General features: G+C 45.2%; 1 protein-coding gene across 1 annotated transcript in view; it reads left to right on the forward strand.

Moving 5' to 3' along the window:
* Positions 1-20,263, forward strand: part of LOC146861088 (uncharacterized) — a 258,546-nt gene that overhangs the window by 130,367 nt on the left and 107,916 nt on the right. Inside the window, exon 3 of the mRNA XM_085645143.1 lies at positions 10,657-10,775. Within this exon, the coding sequence (XP_085501269.1) occupies positions 10,657-10,775 (119 nt within the window). The remainder of the gene's footprint in view (positions 1-10,656; positions 10,776-20,263) is intronic.

Below are 20,263 nucleotides of genomic sequence, written 5' to 3' on the forward strand. Positions count from 1 at the left end.
AGGTTCACATGTTCATAAACAGCTGCATTTCGGTGTTGTGTCTAGGTGTGAGTGCCTGACCAGAACAAAATAACAAGGGACGTTGTTTGACCTTGTCTGCTGTTCAGACTAAACCTCAGGAAAGAACTGAACGAGAAAACAATTGCAGGTTCTGTGTGAAAATATAATTTGGCACAAAAGCAAACAACGTATGATAAGGAAAATGAGGCCTACAACGTGCACAATTAGGCTAACATAGGAAAAACTACAATGGGCCCTATACAGCACACATACATGACATCATCATTTCACATCCTAGTAAAGTTCTTGCATTGCAATCCATGAGGAACAATTTTTTATCCTAAAAGTACTCTGAATGACACAAATTAAAGTATTCATCCAGAGCCTGTAGCATTTTTTGATCCACAAAATAATTGCAAAATTAGTTAAGAAGCACAAAGGCTGCCCTATTTAATATACTGGCTGGAGAAAAAGAGAAATAGTCCCTCAGCAGTGAAAGCAAAGCGTTTGACGCTCTCAGTGAGCTTAGTTTGCTTAAGTTGCTTAATGGCACTTAACAGAATTACCTGCCGTGATACAGCCGTAAATAGTAGCTGCTTCCTTTTGCAGAGCAGTTGACATGAGCAGTAACCCAGGAGCATGACAAGAGGCCTAATAATGGGCCGGGGATTTGAGAAGTCGCCTGCAATACATAACAAGCATTTGCAATGCAATAGGTCTTGCATTTGTCAGAGTTAGAGCTATCGGCATTGTAAATGACAATGTCTTTTATCTATGTGTTTTGGTTTGGAGTGTTTGCTCCCAAAATCAAAGCTAATGTAGTAGTCTGAACAAGCAAGTCGTCACAACTTCACTGTTGTCTTTACTGATGCTGCTTTCATTGTCATGTGATTGTCTGAAGTGGTGTTTTCATCAATCAGAGGTAAAACGTTACCACAGTAAGAACAATTGTGGCTATGCCATGCTGAAGCAGTAATCTACCTAATGCATATGTGAATATGGTTTCAACTTCAGAGCAACAAGGTTTTACATCGACCAGACTGATAAAATCTGTACATTTAGACTTTTTTACTGTTAAGCCCAATGTTTTAAATGGTGCATCCAACCGTATGTGTTTTTCTCTGGGAGGCAGAAAGGACAAAGTTACTAAAGTGGCCTTCCTGTACTTCCATGCAATACAAAATATATAATTATTGTTGGACAACACTTTGAATAGGAGCTGGAAAATGTTTATAGTTTCATTTCTTAAAAAAACATTAATTTTTATAGGAAAGAAATAGCGTTTTTATCACCAGACAGTTTCACATAATTTGCAAAAGTTTCCAATAATCTCATAATGTAATGCGCAATTTAATTTTTTTGCCACAATTGGTCAACCCTGTCATTGAATTTTGACCTCCAACTTCCACATAATTGCGGTGGCCCTTATTTTGGGGTGGGAAATCTGTGTGTTCAAAGTTTCCACTGTATTCCCCTTATGTCGTTTTCTGACTCAAAGGAGACTATTTGAAATTCAGAAAAAGTCGGAAATCTCCTAATTTCCAGAAGGATAATCCGTGTTGGACTGCAGTTGTCCACGATGCCTAACTTTTTGCTATTGGATTTGTTATCCTATACAAAGCTCAGCCCTCCCTAAACAAAGCTCTTTGAATCAACAGATAGGCAACTTGTGCTAGAAAAACTGAAAATCATTTTTTTAAAATTTAAAATGGATTTTAATTCACAGTAGCTTTTTTCATCTTATTTATATGATGAGTATAGTCAGGCGCTCGAGAAACGGGCGCCCCAAGCGGCACATGAATAAAGTAAAAAAAAAACAGTCTTGTACTGGTGTGGGGCATTTGTGAAATGGGTACCGACTGAGAAAGACCGTAACACAGTGAGCCTGAATGCACAGTGAGGCCGAGGGAATAAGGAAATGATGCCACACACTGCACGCAGTCACAGCCAAGAACAACAGACAAACCTACGGAGTTGTCTGTTTTCCAATGTGATTCCGACGAGCTGCGAATAAAGAAAGGGCCACGGTCGCAATTAAAGCGAAGGCATGTGGCGTTTTAAAACAAGCATTGGCATAGCCAATAGGTCTCTCCTTTGGGACCTTATTAGTGTTTAGCCATGCAACAGTTGCATAACTAAATACTTATAAGGTCCCAAAAGCGAGACCTATTGGCTATGCACAGCGGCTGTGCGGCCGCGAAAGTGAAAGTGATCGCGATCACGATCAAACATCAAAGCGACCGTGCGGCCGCGAAAGTGAACGTAATCCCGGTAAAGCGCGGCATGCGCTGGGTCAGGCGAGACCTAAAAAAAAATGAAGACTTTGTTAAGGTAAAAACGGCAAGCTGCTATAAAGAAAGGCAGCGGCTGCCAGTTAAATGAAAGCCCGACATGGGGCGTTTAAAAACAAAAAAAAACTTTGTTAAATTAAATACGGGCGAGGTGTGCTGCAAGGGCAGGCAGGAGAAAGTCATTTAAGAAAATAGTGCTCAGAGAGTTTAATGAAAACATCTAGAGTAACAACACATGTATCGTGCGCCGTCCTCATGGAAGGTTACAACAAGAGAAAAGGCGGTACTAAGGAGAGACTACTAAGCCTACTGACCAATGAAAAGCCACCATTTATAAAGGACAGTAACAGGAACCAATTAAAAAGATGGGCAGAAAGTGAGTGGGCTTAATGGTGCCAGCCAAGACCTAAAAAAAAGGGGGTCTGGAGGTTGAGTGGGTCAGCACAGTGCTGGGAAGGAAACTGCACGTAATGTTAACATGTGAATGCTCTGACATTATTATTTCACTTTATAGCACTGCAATGATTATATTTATTAAAAGTAAAAAGTTTTAAACATGAACGTTGAACTATTCCTGCCCGCCCCCACCCGGCAACAGTGCCATTAGTGAAGTAAGAGGCAAAACAGTTGTCATGTGACCCATGTATGGGGCCCAGATTCTTGCAGCCAGAGCAACATTACAGCCTATTAAATCAAGCCCAATAGGTTTTTCCACACTGGTATTCTGAGGTCATGTATATGGATCTTTGATATATGAAAGTGAAGAAACAAAAGGATCAGTAAAATAAAATATTTGCATAAGATCAGACGATTTAGTTAAGCGTGGAAGCCATGATTAGTCCATGTTTTTTTGGTTTCACCTTATACAAATCTGCTACTAAATATTCTTTTATCTCAAATGTTAATGTTTTGTTTTTACCCCTTAGTGCGTGAGGGTAGAGCAAAGGTAGCGGGTAGAAGACGTATGAAAGCTCGGCTTGTCATGGGCTCGAGCCTCAAACTGGACACTCGAGCTGAGCCAGAGCCAGGCTTTAAGCTCGAGCCTGACTCAAGCATTCAGTGGCTCACCCACCTCAACACGTAGGTATCAGTCTGATTTGGAAGAGAATGGGTGCTAAGGCAGGGAGGGCTTTGAGAGGTGTTGGGAGGAGAGCTGGGGATGCAGGGAGTGTGTGAGTGCACCTTTACTTCTGCTTATGCATGGACCAGTGCGTGGAATGCAATAACCTCTTGCAGGGAGGGAAGCCAGGTGTGCTAAGAGTGTGGGGAAGTCAGTGAGAGTTATAGGGTGCTCCTGCAGGAAGCATTGTGAGGGTGCATTGGATTAATGCAGGGAGGAGTGTAGGGAACTCCTGTAGTGAGTGCTGTGAGGGGTGCAGGGAGTGCCTGCAGGGAGAAAGGGAGAAGTGCAGAGTGTTCCTTCTGGGAGGTGAATGAGAGGTACAAGGATCTCCTGTATTGAGCATTGCAATGGTGCAGGGAGGGGTGCATGGCGCTCCTGCAGTGATGACCACGAAGGGCACAAGGAGCACCTGCGCGATGGAGAAGGAGGGGGCAGAGTGCGCCTTCTGGGAGGCGAGTGAGTGCTGCAAGAAGCTCCTTTAGTGAATGAGAGCCGTGATGGGTACCGGGAGCTCTTGCAGTGATGGAGTATAGTGGGGGTGGATCATTGAATTTGTGCAGGTGCGGAGAGTGAGGAGTGCAGTGGTGTGCTGTAGAGTGAAGAGTGAGGGGGGGCTGTGAGCTCTTGCAGGGAATATTTTGTGCATGCAGCAGAGTCCCTGCAGGGAGTGTTGGTAGAATGTTGCTTCCTTTCTAAGCTAAAAAAGTAACACAAAGCCAATGAAAAACCTTTGAAGATCTAGGCCCAGGTGTTTTAGCCCCAAGTAACTCGAGGAGCTAAGGCCTGTGGCTTGCGTTTTAGGGTAACTAGCAGGTTATGAGTTCGAGCCCTGGCAGAATCAGCTCAGTTCCACCCCTTCTGATGTCGATAAAATAGATGGGAATGGAAAAGAAACACCCTCAGATACCTTCAGCATGCCTGAACCAAGAGGGAACCCTCTGACGGAGCAGTTTCCATGAATCTAAGGCTGAAAAGGAAGGATTTCTGGTAAAATAAAGTGCTGCAATAATGCCTCAAAAAAGTCAATTGTGTGCCGCCAAATTTACATTTTTGTGCTGCAAAATTTGTTAATCTGTGCCGCAAAACCCTGAGGAGTCTGTTTATCTTATAGATGAATTGTATACAACAATCAGTCATATTTTCATTTGGTTTCTTCTCTGCAGCATGGCGTTTTCCTGTTTTAATCAGGCATCAAGACCTATTGGTGTTGCCAGTGCTAATTCTGTTACTGTACGCGCTTTATTTTTGTGAAATTCCGTTTTGCTATTCCAGTACAGGTTAGCTAAAAGGTGGAATCAAAACTGGGCAGCCTTGATATTAGGTAACCCCGGCATGCAGCTACTGTGGCGAAGAGTTCCTAATTAAACTTTGGACCACTCTACCTTTTTTTTGTAGTACAAATGTAGCATTGCCTCAAAGAAAAACAAGGCCAGTGCAAATAGCAAGTGTCTATTGAACACAGCACCACAGACAGCAGCAGCTCATGAAATAATCCCATTAAAATCAGGTACAGCAAAGTCAGCAGCAGTGCACACTTCTTTCACACTCAACAGGTGTAGCACAATCAGCAGCAGTGCACACTTCTTTCACATCAACAGGTGTAGCCCAGTCAGCAGCAGTGCACACTTCTTTCACACTCAACAGGTGTAGCAAAGTCAGCAGCAGTGCACACTTTCACATTCACACTCAACAGGTGTAGCACAATCAGCAGCAGTGCACACTTCTTTTACACTCGAGGTGTAGCACAATCAGCAGCAGTGCACACTTCTTTCACACTCAACAGGTGTAGCACAATCAGCAGCAGTGCACACTTCTTTCACATCAACAGGTGTAGCCCAGTCAGCAGCAGTGCACACTTCTTTCACACTCAACAGGTGTAGCACAACCAGCAGCAGTGCACACTTTCACATTCGCACTCAACAGGTGTAGCACAATCAGCAGCAGTGCACACTTCTTTTACACTCGGTGTAGCACAATCAGCAGCAGTGCACACTTCTTTCACACTCAGGTGTAGCACAATCATCAGCAGTGCACACTTCTTTCACACTCAACAGGTGTAGCACAATCATCAGCAGTGCACACTTCTTTCACACTCAACAGGTGTAGCACAATCATCAGCAGTGCACACTTTTTTCACATTCACACTAAACAGGTGTAGCACAATCAGCAGCAGTGCCCACTTCTTTCACACTCAAGAGGTGTAGCACAATCATCAGCAGTGCACACTTCTTTCACATTCACACTAAACAGGTGTAGCACAATCAGCAGCAGTGCACACTTCTTTCACACTCAAGAGGTGTAGCACAATCAGCAGCATTGCACACTTCTTTCACACCCAAGGGGTGTAGCACAATCATCAGCAGTGCACACTTATTTCACACTCAACAGGTGTAGCACAATCATTAGCAGTGCACACTTCTTTCACACTCAACAGGTGTAGCACAATCATCAGCAGTGCACACTTCTTTCACACTCAACAGGTGTAGCACAATCATCAGCAGTGCCCACTTCTTTCACACTCAAGAGGTGTAGCACAATCATCAGCATTGCACCCTTCTTTCACACTCAAGAGGTGTAGCACAGTCATCAGCAGTGCACCCTTCTTTCACACCCAAGGGGTGTAGCACAATCATCAGCAGTGCACACTTCTTTCACACTCAAGAGGTGTAGCACAGTCATCAGCAGTGCACCCTTCTTTCACACTCAAGAGGTGTAGCACAATCATCAGCAGTGCACACTTCTTTCACACTCAACAGCTGTAGCACAATCATCAGCAGTGCACACTTCTTTCACACCCAAGGGGTGTAGCACAATCATCAGCAGTGCACACTTCTTTCACACTCAAGAGGTGTAGCACAATCATTAGCAGTGCACACTTCTTTCACACCCAAGGGGTGTAGCACAATCATCAGCAGTGCACACTTCTTTCACACTCAACAGCTGTAGCACAATCATCAGCAGTGCCCACTTCTTTCACACTCAAGAGGTGTAGCACAATCATCAGCATTGCTTGCTTCTGCAGCAGAAGTCGAACAGGTGCAGCGTCCGCACGCGCTTCCTTACCCAGACACCGGGTGTACTGCATGACATTGAAGTTGCAGTGTATGTACATGTCAGGTAAAAAGAGACATTTTCCAACGCGCTAACATGAGTTTTGTGTGGACCGTGGGAAAGGCTGGGGTGATAGACTGGCCCGTCAGTTTTTCAGACGCTCTAAAAACAAGCCTTTTGTAAGCTGAGCTCGGGCACATCTGTCCCCAATTACCTCTGAGCTGAGCTGTACACTCAGGACTGGAAACTCTTACAGGCGACTGCGTTCCGAGGGCTGACTGAAAAGCGCACGCTACAATAATACATCCAACCTATATTCAGCCATTGATGGAGCAACGCAGGAAGACTGGTCCCAGGGAAGGCAGCGGGATGTCCTCCTCCCTCACTTATTCCGATACTAGGCATCTCTGACAGCTCGATCAGGCACAGGAAGCACACCTCAATCCAGACCTACCCACTCCTGCTGCTCGGCACTGACATCCAGAGCCAGCATTAGCAGCACACCTCAACCCTGACATACAACCCACTCTTTATTCCAGTATTGAGACCCGGGAACAGCTTTCCCAGGAGACCATAATCTTCAGTCCTGCTCTGCAGCATCCTCTCCCGTCATTGCTCCATTGGCCCCACCCAACACTCTGCAGCTGCACCTCCAGCATGACCTGCAGCATCCCAGTACTGAGACCCAGAGACTGCTTCACCAACACACCTCAGTCCTGACCCACACCTCCAACTGACGGCCCTCTACTGGCGCTCTCACAAACCACTGACACTGCCCCTCAGTCCAGCCTTCCAGTCCTAGGGAATCCTGTGCACCTCACCCGTGAGCCTAGCACCCCTGCTCTTCTAGTACACAGACAGAGACAGGCCTCTGTTTAAGTATCCCAGCCTTGAGCTGGAACATCCTGGCTTTTCTCGACTTTACATTGAGTCGCGCCACCAAACCAATATTGGTCAAATTCTGTCATCTCCCCAGGCCGCCATGCAGTGCAGTTAGATCAGTTTACCCCTTGAAGAGAGATGGACAGGTGAACATCTCCAAAATGTATCTGGAAAAGGATCCTTATTAGGAACATGTGAATCTGGCAGAAATAACAGATATATTTTGTGTTTTCCCTCTCACTCTTTTCCCAGAGACAGGACACAGAAAAGACGCCAGCAGAGGTATTGTTAGAGGTAGTTAAACTGGTACAGAACTTATTCAGAATAATGCAAAAAGTGGCCGCTGATTATGTGCAGAACCTAATTATTATGACATGAGATAACCTTTCTTATTGTGCCTGTTCTAAAAGAATTAGCATCCAATAGGTCTACCACTCTGAGAGGTGTAATTATTGCTAGCCTGATTGGTAAGGGCTGACAGATCTCAGCCTACAAGTCTACGTCCTGTCAGTCAGAGCCTGGATGGGTTATCAACCAGTGTCCGTGGAGACACAAAGTCCATGGATGCATCCGAGTCTCTTTTTCAGAGATCAAGGCATCTTATGTATACTGTTTTACAGGGCTATACTGAGGAGGTATCCCTATGAAATATGACTCCGTGTGTGATGAATCTTGTGGGAATTCTTACTCATACTTGAGAATTTACATATAACTAAACGGTAGGCCTACGCAAAACAGTATACCATACATAAATATATGAATGAAAAAGCACACTATTCTGGTTATGCTTCTTTCTAACAAGAAACAATCTATCACATTTGCCACATCCAGATTCGCTAACATCTCTGGACTCTTCCCTGTCCATAAATTTTTTCAGCACAAGCGATCACTCCGAATGTAATCTCCTCTTTTGGTCTAAACTACCAAATGTAGGCCAATGCCATTGAAACTCTAATCGACCTCCATCAAGACAGTCCAGACTCTATAAACATCAGCCTGTGCTTGTTGGTCACGGAAGAATGGATGGAAAAATATGTCTGCCTCAACACTAACCCTAGTAGAAACTCTGCTTTTAAACAAAGTTAGCAGTGATCCCTTTCAAACGGCTTGCAGACCATGCGTCACCTCCTACTCTAGTCAAACTATCTTAAAATCTTGGAGTCCTCTTCTGTACACTAGAAGCTTAAACAGTTTCCAAAAATGCCCACTACCACCTCTACAACGTCTTTAAAGTCTGCTTCTCGCTCGACATTCTTCAAGGGGTCCTCCTCTTTCAGGCACTTGTGCAATCCAGACATTTTTACTGCTCTATAGTTTTTCTCAAAGCCCCACTCACGATGTTGTCTAAGCTTCAAGTGGTTCACAACTGAGCTATCACACTTAGCTTCAATCAGAAATAAAACAACACATTTCTGCCAGGTGATCTGAATGAAATGGGTTTCATATGAACTCAAACAAAAAACAAACTAAACACCTTCTACATAAATGGGAAGTCTACAAATCAAAACACCCCCTAGAACCTCCCAGACTTATTTGTGCCAACCAAAAGAAATCACCACTCCTTTTTTTTTTATAAACTCTTTTTATTGGCATTTGTAGTATAAACATTGCATACATTTCCACAATCGAATTTACAGTAGATACGAGCCCTTGAACCGGAGTGTACTGGCGCTGCTTGTATAATCAGCAGAGCGTGCAGGCATATAATGTTATGGTCCCAACCTTATCTCTGAGTTGGGAGCCGGCTAACTAAGCCTATGTCGGCCCATCCCGCTAATGTGCGCTGTGGACGCCGCCCCATGCGGGGGCTGCTACATGTATCCTTAGCCCCTGTGTGGGTTGTCACATAGGTCGTGGAATTGCAGCCACCGGATTGCTATTAATGAACTGGGGATATATAAACTGGGGAATGGACCAAATCTGGGAATAGAAGCATTGTGAGTCTAATGTCAGGAAGCAGTCTCTGTGCCTGTTGCAGTGTTAAGGTTTCGCAGGCGCGGGGAAGGGTCGGGGGAAGAAATCACCCCTCCTACAAAGACACCAAGCTCATTTCTTCCAAATGTTAAAGGAAAAGCCTTGCTACAGCAGTGGCAGAGCTATGAAATAATCTTCTCGTCTACTGCAAAAATACCCTGACATTGAAGAGATTCAAAGCTATTATGAAGAAAAAAAAACTTTCCGTACTCGCAGGTCTGATGTGCAATGGATTCTTGAACCTTTAAATACATATATGTTTGGGTAATTTGTTCATGATTGCTATTTTCCCATCTTCGCCCCATTCCCTGCCCTGCCTCTCCCCCCTGCGACCAGAGTCCAGAGTTATGTTCTGGCATATGCTGCGCACAACACATAAAAGAAATACAATAGGCAATAGGAAAAAAGCAGTCAGCAATGTCAGTAAACAGCCAGGTCCCTAAACTAAAGGTCAGTGGTTGGCACCAATGCAGATAATGTGTAAAACCACACAACCGACCCTCATTGGCTTCACTTTCTGCTGGTCCTATACTGAGGTCCACAAAAAACACTAACCATGCACCCCACTCTTTTTTTTTAAATAAATCTTTTTATTGAGCTTTTGCATCATACAGCATGTACGGGTAAGTAATGCCTTTCCGATATAGTACAAATAGACTTTTGATTCAGATACAGTAATACATATAGTACTTCACAACATATTTCACAATGGGACCGTGTCCCTCGGGGAATCTGATCCCAGAAACTGTCACCGATGTCACAGTAAACCTTACCTAGCCCCCCTCTATTTGTTATTGTCAAAAGCCCCTGAACTCCCTCCCTCCCCAGATCTTCTCCCACTTCTTGAGGAAGCCCCGTCCTTGGTATATTGCATGTTCCGCCCTTTGACACCAGTCCGAGTCTAGCTCCCACTCCTCAACAGTTGGGGGTTCAGGTTTACCCCATGTTCGAGCTACAGTACGCTTAGTGACACCAGCCGCTAGGTTCACCCTCATGATTTGGTATCTGGGTCTCGGTTCCTCCGCTGATATGTTCAACAGGAGTTCTTTGGCATTTAATGTGACCTTCGTCCTTGTGACCCTGGATATGACCTCCACTATATGTTCCCAGAATGTTTGGATTCGCGGGCAAGCCCATAGAATTTGGAAAAAAATAAGCCTCTTGACCGCCATGCACTCCACTCTTGATCTGTGACTTTGTTTCATTGAAAAACTGTTCACGATATATATAACCTTTTTGCACCAAAAGCACTGATTAAACCCATGTATTAAGAATCTTCCATTTTACCTGATGTCATACCATTCAAGGCTGTTCGTGTCCTCTTTAATTTCATAGCTACCCTGAAAAAGAACGCCAGCAGGCTGGGGGACGTGCCAGGCGCATTTGGGGGCAATGGACACAGCGGCCTGCAGATCAACGGAGAGAGCATCTCGGAAGCGGAACTGGTCCTGCAGGTAAGTGAAGAAGCTGCTTACTGAAACCCAACCATGCCTCCACGGGAGTCACTGCTAATGTAGGGGAGTTGATTTTTCCTTCAGGCTTTGTATTAATGGAAACACCCATTTTGCCATCCTGTGGAGAAAAGCATGCTCCCTGGGGTCCGATGAGGTCCCAGAAATTAGGCAGACCAGATTGTGCCTCCAGGAAGTGTGTCACAGGCCCTCGAGCTAGGAACAGAAAAGGAAAAAAAGGTGCGTGTGCTCTTCCCAGGGAGTGAACCTCTGAGATATGATGGTCCCAAAGATCTGATGGTGCCCTTACATGCTGTGGAGGAGGACGCAGAGCTTTTGGAAAGTTAACTGAGGCACTCTCTTAGGAACAGCAACCTGCAGCCAAAATACAAGTTAGAACTACTAACAGTAAAGAACATACATTTTTAAAGTTCCTGCTTGGTAAGGAAGAGTTCATCTAAAGTTATGTATACTGACAGTGCCTGAAAGACACCTCGCTCATAGACTTCTGGTGTGATCCTGAGCCATCTCTTAAAGATGCGCAGTCTTCTTCCATTTGATTTAGTAGCTTGACCTCGTAGATTCAGCTGGGTATCTTAAATTGACACACGTTTCTAAATCAGAAAACAAATTAGAAACCATTGCTTACCTGGCCTCTCAGTCAGCTGAGAGACTATATCTGTGTTACTTGTAGCATATGTGCATGAATCACACCACCCTTGTACTGAGGACTGTATATCTTTGGCACTTGGTGCATGCATGCATGAAGCACACCAGACCTTTACTGAGGACTGTATATCTGTGGTTTTCGAAGCATGTGTGCATGAAGCTCACCGCATGTGTGCATGATGTTCACCATTCCCATCTATCACCCTCACTGATCTACCACTGCCAGGCGAGCCTGTTCCAAATGGAACAACACCACTGAGGAAGACTGAACAACACAACTCACAGAAGTTCGATTGAACACAGCAACAGTCGACCAGAAGCTATCAATATCTTCACCAACAGGATAACAGCCTGCACCTACAACTTGGCCCACCTCAAGCACAACAAAACCACTACATCAAGACCAAAAGCCAGCTGTACACGGAGGAACTCAGGATGACAAAGAGACACTGCAAACAACTGGAGCGCAAGTAGAGAGCGAGTCAACACAACATTGATGAACACCTTCAAATCTGCCCTCAGAAAATACCACCAGCAGATCCAAACCACCAAACGCACCGTGCTCGCAGACAGCATCGATGCCGACACCAACAGTAGTGAACAGATGTTCACCATTTTGAAGGATTTCACCTTTACCAGATGTTGCCTCCAACAGCACCACTACCTCATTGGACCTCTGCAACCAGCTCTTGCAGTTCTTCTGCAACAAGATAACAAAGATAACCTCCAGATACTACAATTTCAACCCTTAACTGGACCCAACAGACCTTGCATTGAGGCTCCCCGTCACATCTAAGTATACAACCTCGAAAGTATGGCCTGATATCACCACAAAAGAAACCTCCACCATCAAGTAGTTGATTCACCCTGGGGCCCCATCGGACCCCTGTCCCTACCACATCAAAAGTATAAACCCATCAGCACAGCACTCACTCCTATCCTCAATGCCTCCATCACTTCTGCCACCTTCTAGACTACATGGGAACACGCCACAATCCTCCCCCTGCTTAACCCCCTCGCCGCGGCGCAAATTCCGCCGCGGCGCTGGGGGGTGCGGGGTGAGCGCGGCGCCGCCATGCTCGTGACCGAACCACACCGTCATGAGTCACGGGTGAGCTGTGCTCATGACGGCGTGGTTCCGTCACCACTCCGCCCACTCTTTATTTCGCCCGCACTGGCGGGGAATCAGCGACGCGTGGGCGGAGCGGCCACAGCATGACGGAACCACGTCGTCATGAGCACACGCCGCCCGTGGCTCATGACGGCGTGGTTCCGTCATCCGCACGCAAGGGGTTAATAAGCCTTCTGCAGGCCACTCACCAACTACAGTTCCATCTCCCTGCTAACATACCTAGTCAAAGACCTAGAGACACTCCTCAACAAACGCCCCAACAACCACCTCAACCACCACCAGCTCCTTGACGTAACACAGTCCAGCTTCAGACCCAACCACAGCATGGAAACAGTCCTCATCACTGCTACAGATGACATTTGCATGATCATGGACAGAGGAGTCACTTCTGCCCTCGTCCTTCAGGTCTTCTCATCTGCATTCAACACAGTATCACACACTTTCCTTATCTGACACCTACATGAGATTGGAAACCAAGGGCCCACCCATCACTGGATCTGCTACTTCCTGACTGGACGGACCCAATCAGTCAGCCCAGCCTCCTAATCTTCGGACCCTTGCGACCTCGTGCGGAGTGCCACAAGGATCCTACATTAGCCCAATCTTCTTCAATGCATACATGGTCCCTCTTGTCAGCATCATCCGCACCCATGACATAGAAGTCCTTTCCTAAGATGACAACATTCAGCCCATACTCTCCTTCTCAGACAAGTCTCCCAACACCAGGAACAAGTTCATCACTTTCATGACCGAAGGATGAGATCCTACTGTTGACTGGATGGGGACCAACTGTCTCAAACTTAACACCAACAATACAGAAGTGATTTTTGGGAAAAGCTCATAGTCATGTGACTTCACCTGCTGGCTCACTGAAATAGGACCTGCGCTTGCCTCACCTCCCTCGATAAGAACCTAGGATCATCCTCAACAGTAACCTCAACATGGCCTCCCAGATCAGTGTTGTGACAGCCTCATGCTCCCACAGGCAGATTGGATTATCAGATTACCCGATACACAGGGATCAGCAAACAAATCACAAGACGACTTCAAACCATTCAGAATTCAGAAGCAAGAATCACACTTAACCTTCCACACCGTACCCACATTGCTCTGCACATTAAGGAGCTCAACTGGCTCTTCGTACATAAATTAACAGGTTTCAAACATCTTAAACACACCTTCGAAGCACTACACAAAACCAGCCCAGCCTACTCTAATAGCTGTATCTCCTTTCCTAAACCATCCAAGCACCTCCACTCGTCTGGACTCCTTCTTGCACACATCCCACCCACACGCATAACCAGACCAGGCGGTCAGCCCTTCTCCTATATCGCTCCCAAAGCCTGAAACAACCTAGTGCTACACATCAGAGCCTCCTCTCCATTCTCGACTTCCAAAAGAAGCTGAAGATCTAGCTCTTCGAAAAGTTACCCGCACCACCTTAAGCAAGGCTTCACCCATGCCTGCTTAGCGCCAGGATACCCTCCCGGGTGACAGCATGCTCTACAAATACACATAAATGCGCCTGTACTGAGGACTATATATCAGTGGTGTTCGGAGCATGTGTGCTTGAAGTCCACTCCCCCGCAATGATGATTCTATATTTGTGGTGTGTAAAAGTATGTGTGCGTGAAGTGCACCACCCCTGATCTGAGGACTGCATATTTGTGGTGCTTAGAGCATGCATGTATGAAGCTCGCCACCCTTTTGCTGGCACTGTAAATCTGTTGTGCTTACTACATGTGTGCATGAACTGCACCGCCTAGATCAGCGGGGCTTGAACCACGTGTATGAAGTGCACAACTCATGTACCGAGGACTGTATATCTGTGGTGCTTGGCACATGTGTGCTGAAAATGTGTAGTCTCCCTTCTATTACTTACAATTGTGTGTGTGCTACGCAGATCACATGGTTGTTAGCAGTGTACGTCTGTTCTATCCATCGAAGACCGAATCTGTGTGAGTCATAAGAGTACTTGTACAGGAAGTGGACAGCACCAGTCCCCGCCTCCAAGGACCAGGCCTATGGGGCCTTGAGCGTTCGTCTAGACTCGGCCCTGGTGCCTGGAATGAGACCTATCTCACCCACATTCCACAGCCTTTGTTATATGGTTGATATTTACTTTCACTTCGGGTTGCAGTGCCAGCACAATTACCTCAGAACAGTAGGTAACATCAATCGACAACTTCAGGGCTGTGTGTAACATCATTTTATTAAATCGTGGCGGCATAGAAAGCATTCTTTGGCATCGAAACTAGCTATGGCTATGTTTTGTGGTGCTAGACGTTTGTTTAAGGTTGCCTCCGATATCAGATTTGGGTGACACCAGAACAGTACAATAGAGCATGATTTAATACCAGATATATGCTTTAATGTTGTCTGTAACAATAGATCTTTTTATAACAGCATTCTCTGTATAACATGAAAGAAGTGTTTACAATCCTTTTTTACATCAGTGCTCTGTTTAAAAGTATTTTGTGGTACCAGAAGTAAGTGGGATATTGTTCTGTGACACTAGGCTTGTGCTTAACAGTGACCTGATGCATCAGCCTGTGGTGACACAAGAAGTAGGGGAGAAGAGTTGGCCTAGTGGCTAGGGCGGTCGACCTCAAGTCTGGGGAACCGGGTTCGAGTCTCGGCACTGACGCTGAACATCCTGTGATTCTGGGCAAATCACTTCATCTCCCTGTGCCTAACAAAAATGAACGTGTCCTTATGTAACACAACTGGTGCTATGTAAAGCGCTCTGATACCTTCGGGTCAAGTTTGCGCTATATAAAACTCCGTAAAATAATAGTGTATTACAGCATGATGTGATACTGCTGGTGTAACAGAAATATCATGCGACATAAATATTGTGGTCTCAAATATTTTATGATACGAAAATATTCCTGCATTGTCTGTCAATTTTGTAACATTGACTCCAGGGAAAGTGTAGTTTTGTATGTGATATTCAGAATATGACATGTGTCAGACTATATTTAGACCACTATTTTCTGGTGCTATTCAAGTGAAAATAAAAGACGCTTGGACTGACCATTATGCTGTCATATTTGACATTATATTAGAACACTGGATTGTTGAGCGCTCAGACTTCTAATGGCCGATTGAAGCCTGGAGTTCCAACATTCCAATGGGGTCCTTTACAGCTGTTGCTGTGAACAAAGGCCTTACGGAGCCTGAGGGGATTTCAATCCCATTGGGCTCCACGAGGCCTTTGTTTTATTTGTTAGAACATTCTGCCTTGCTGGGCCATACTGGCGTTAAAGTCCCACTCCCTTGTTAAAGGCCTGAGCTGATGGCCGGTATAGTACACTGTGGCACGCTAGAAGGCTATATTACAGACTAGAGACTCTCTTAAAAAGCCTCTCCCATGCTCTCTTAAATCTCGTGCCTGGGAGAAGTGTGGCTCAATGGTTAGAGCGGCAGACCCTGATGCAGAGGTCTGGTCTGGGACCAGGGTTCAATTCCCACCTTGGTGGGTCTTGGGCTCAATTTCCTCAGACCTGTTAATTCTCGCCTCGGTGCCTATTCTAATCATGGGTCCCACTCTGCAACTCTGGGCAATAGCTTGCTTAATCTCCACAATGGCCCCAACAGCGGTGGGATGCCTGGCTTCACCTTGGGGGTGCCCAGGAGTGGACATTTCACAGGAAAAAGCCAGGAAGGGTTCCACAGCGGTATGAGTACAGCGCCAGGACACCCTAGGGTAATAGTGTGCTATACAAGTACAACACATTTACCACCCTGAATTGTACCAAATGGGTAAACTCAGCCATATCCATCTTTGCCCCGCTTAGAATTTCTCCTTCGCAGAGAGTTAAACCATCGGCTCCATGGTTTACCAGAACTTTAAAATACAGAAGCAAGTCTGTAGTAGACAAGAGCGGAAATAGATGAAAGAATACAATAAGGAAGAAAAGTATAAATATAAAATATGTATGGATAACTATAAAGCGCTTTTGCTCACAGACAAAATGTTATATTTTACACAAAAAATCGTAGCTGCCAGAAACTCTTCAAAATAACTTTTTCAGGTTGTGGCCAAATTATCCTCAGGTCCCAGTAATAACAGAGCCAATAGGAGTCATGCCTTCTGTAACACACTTGCCAGCTTTTTTCTGGACAAAATGGTACAAATTGTTAACAAATTTGATCAAAATAATATTACTAGACAGGATGGTGTAGTTTAATCTGCCTTAAGTCACGGACAAATGCATGTTTATCAAATAAGCAGTGCAAGGGCGTACATTATCGTTAGCTTAGGTTACTATAACTGCTAAATTCAACTAATTTTGTATGAGTTAAATGGGAGCCTAAATATAACGTGCCTGTAACCTTTGTTTTTTTTAGTGAATTTCAAGTATTTTAATTCTATTTCCTCACGATAACGTTCTTGTAACCTTTGTTTTTTTCAGTGTGTATATTCTCAGCATTGATTAATTGATTAAGAGAAAGTTAGTATCTTTAATTCAAGCCACTAAACCAGGCTTTCCCATGGACCCATGTCCCCTGGTTGTGATCAGATTAGTGGTGGAAACTGTGCCACTCATATGATGAGCAATTTAACTCCATGTTTGAGTCAGGGCGCTTTTCCATTTTAATGGAAGAAAGCATGTATACTTCTTCTCATAAAAAAGCCTTACTTGAGCCCAAGGGACCCGAATAATGATCACCCCATTTCTCAACTTCCTTTGCCAGTGAAGATTGTGGAAAAGGTTTTGAATCAGCAACAGGCACTGTTTTACAGGATAACTAACTGCTAGATGTTACCCAATTTGGATTTAGAAACAGTCATAGTACAGAAACAGCTTTGCTCAAGACAACAGAAGAGATGAGATCCATTTGCGATGGAGGGGCAGTGCAGCGCTCTTCCTTCTCGATTTATCAGCAACCTTTGATACGGTCGATCTTAAGATTTTGGTCGACCGTCTCCAGGCTGTCGGTATTGAGGGGACGGATCTTGCTCTCTTAAAATCTTTTCTCTCAGAGAGAAAGCAAGTGGTAGCACTGAATCAGTTTGTGTTGGACCTTTTTTCTCTGCCTTGAGGGGCCCCATAGGGATCCTCACCCAGTCGTACTTTGTTTAAGGTATACATAAAACCTCTGGCAGCCTTGATTAGGTCTTTTGGTTTTGATCTCATGTCTTATGCAGATGATGCTCAAATCGTGGTAGCGTTGTCAACTGGTGACAGCAGAAAGGGATTGTGATTTCACGACTGCATGGCAGCTATTGGGAACTGGATGAATATAAACTGCCTGAAATTGAACTCTGGAAAAACAGAGGTCATTCATTTTGTGAATAATCCCACCCTTTGGTCCCATTATGGTGGCTAGAGGAACTAGGAACCCTGCCCTCCCCAGTGAGTAAGGTGAGGAATCTGGGAGTAGATGGACAATAAACTAACATTTGGCCAGCAGGTGAATGCAGTCACGTCATCCAATTGCTATATCTTGAGGATGTTAAAAAAACAAATTCCCCTGTTATCCCTATGGATGCCAATAAAATGTTGACCAAAGATAAACTATTGCAATGGCTTATACTTAAATATGCAACATCAACACCTAATGGGTTACAAGTCTGCAGAATGCACCCGGCAGACTGTTTGCGGGCATTCCCAAGCATAACCCTGCTTCTCAAGCCATCAGCAAGTACATGGGCTCCCTATGAGGCAGCGAATAAGGTTTATAGCTGTCAGTCTATCCTACATGATGTAGGCCCGGGCTATTTGAAACAAGCCTTCAAATGGTACATCACTGGGAGAAACCTGCGCTCCTCTGGTGCCATGAAACGTGAGCTTTCCAGGTTCAAATGGATCGATTGGGGAGGTGACCAGCACCGCAAAAGAATGGAAGCAACTACCATTTCATATTAGAACCAGGCCTTATATGCTATACTTTAGGCAGGAATAGAAAACTTGGCTCTTCTCTAGGTAAGGACCGATCACCGCCCACTCAATAAAGCTAGCACCAAGACATCTCCGGGTATTTGCGCTTTAGAAGTTACTATAACATACCTATAACCTCACAGCAACAAGGCACACCCTGATATGTGTGTAACAGCATTCTACTAACTGGCACTGCAGAATACTTCGATGAACAATTCCATATGAGCAACGTGTAAAAAAAGGACAATTTGACTCTCCTTTCTCCACTGCGGCATTTATACATTTTGTTCCTGTTTTTAGGCTTTTAAACCACAATCTTGTTTTGGAGTGGAGGTGGTACAGGCCCCTACTTTAATGCACAGTGTGGGTGGGTTCTTCCACAGTCTTCATGTAACAAACAGTGGATATTCCTAACTTTTTCAGCTCTCAAATGCAAGTTTACTACAGATCCAGCATATCAGCCAGTGCAACAAATCATTAAGATTAGGTCTTCTAGTCTTAAGTAGTTTTGTCGTGAAAAAGACCATGCAAACGCTGGCTCTTGAGGCCAAAATACCAACACAAATTAAAATACACATCCCAAACATTGGCTAATTCAACGCTACCCTAGTAACAAACCATATAAAACACTTCAGACACAGCACCGAGCTACGTTAATTCTAGAAACTGCTGGTGTGAGATATTGTAAGTGGACATCCGATGTCTGACCAAAGTGCAATGTGCCCATAATGAGCTATGTGTTGTAATCTACCACATGGTACATTCCGGCCACCCCCATCCCCTACAGTTGTAATGTAACATTCAGAATGTTGTCATGAAGGCAGCCTTAGAATGTTGACGAGGTTGCCTTCACTTGATGTTCATGCCAGTAAGCTGAGGATGCAGTTACTTCTCGACTTGAATAAATATGATTAACCATAAAGATGAAGTTTGTACTTACTTCAGATGGCGACGAGGATGACGGGAGCTGTGACAGGGACAGCGTTGCATCTTCCCCTGTAATAACTTCGACTTACTGGTCTTAAGGAAAGTACTTCAGTCATCGCATTGAGGAGGCGATTTGACAGCGCTAGTACACCGGATTGTCACAGACGTGAGAAGACGATCTGACAGCGATCGCTTCAGCGGTGAGGAGATAAGCGAGGGGAGAGAGACTGGTCGATTTACCCTCCATCATCATACCCCTGTCACGGGGAGCGGAGCAATATATATTGGCGTGACCGCGACTGACAGCGCTTAAAGGTACAGTGGAAAATTATTGAGGAATGCTGCGTGATTAACGAACACACTCTTCATGGGATCAGCGTGAGAGTACAATAAGAGAAAAGGATGACAGTGATGAAATGAGGGGTGTTGTACTAAGAGGAGCACCGAGAACCCTGGTGTCGTGTGTCCGGAGGTGGTGTTAAAGTCAGGAGTGGCTGAGGAAGTTCACGGACTTTGCTGAATTCTGAGCGTATGCCGCTCCAAGTGTACCGTTATCCGGGTGGCATCAAGGGCTCAGAGGAAAACATACCCCCGGTTCCCTCTCTCCTCATCATCATCCCTCCTCATTCCACTTCGAGCGCGGAAGCAGCTCCGACACTCGTAGGCAGCCGACTGTAGCGGACTCCCGCAGGACTAGGGGCGTATGCGAGCAAGCTGTACTTTCCCCGTATTTAGAGCGCGGAGTGAAGAATGAGGGAACAGAGGTGTAAGGGAATTACCAAGTAACTCAAAGTAAGGAGTGCATATTTACCTCAGCAGCAGACTTCTCCTCACAAGTTCGACATCGTCAGGCGGGCGAAGTAGGGTTTCGTCAA

Source organism: Triturus cristatus, chromosome 3_1, assembly GCF_964204655.1.
Source record: "Triturus cristatus chromosome 3_1, aTriCri1.1, whole genome shotgun sequence".
NCBI lineage: Eukaryota > Metazoa > Chordata > Amphibia > Caudata > Salamandridae > Triturus > Triturus cristatus.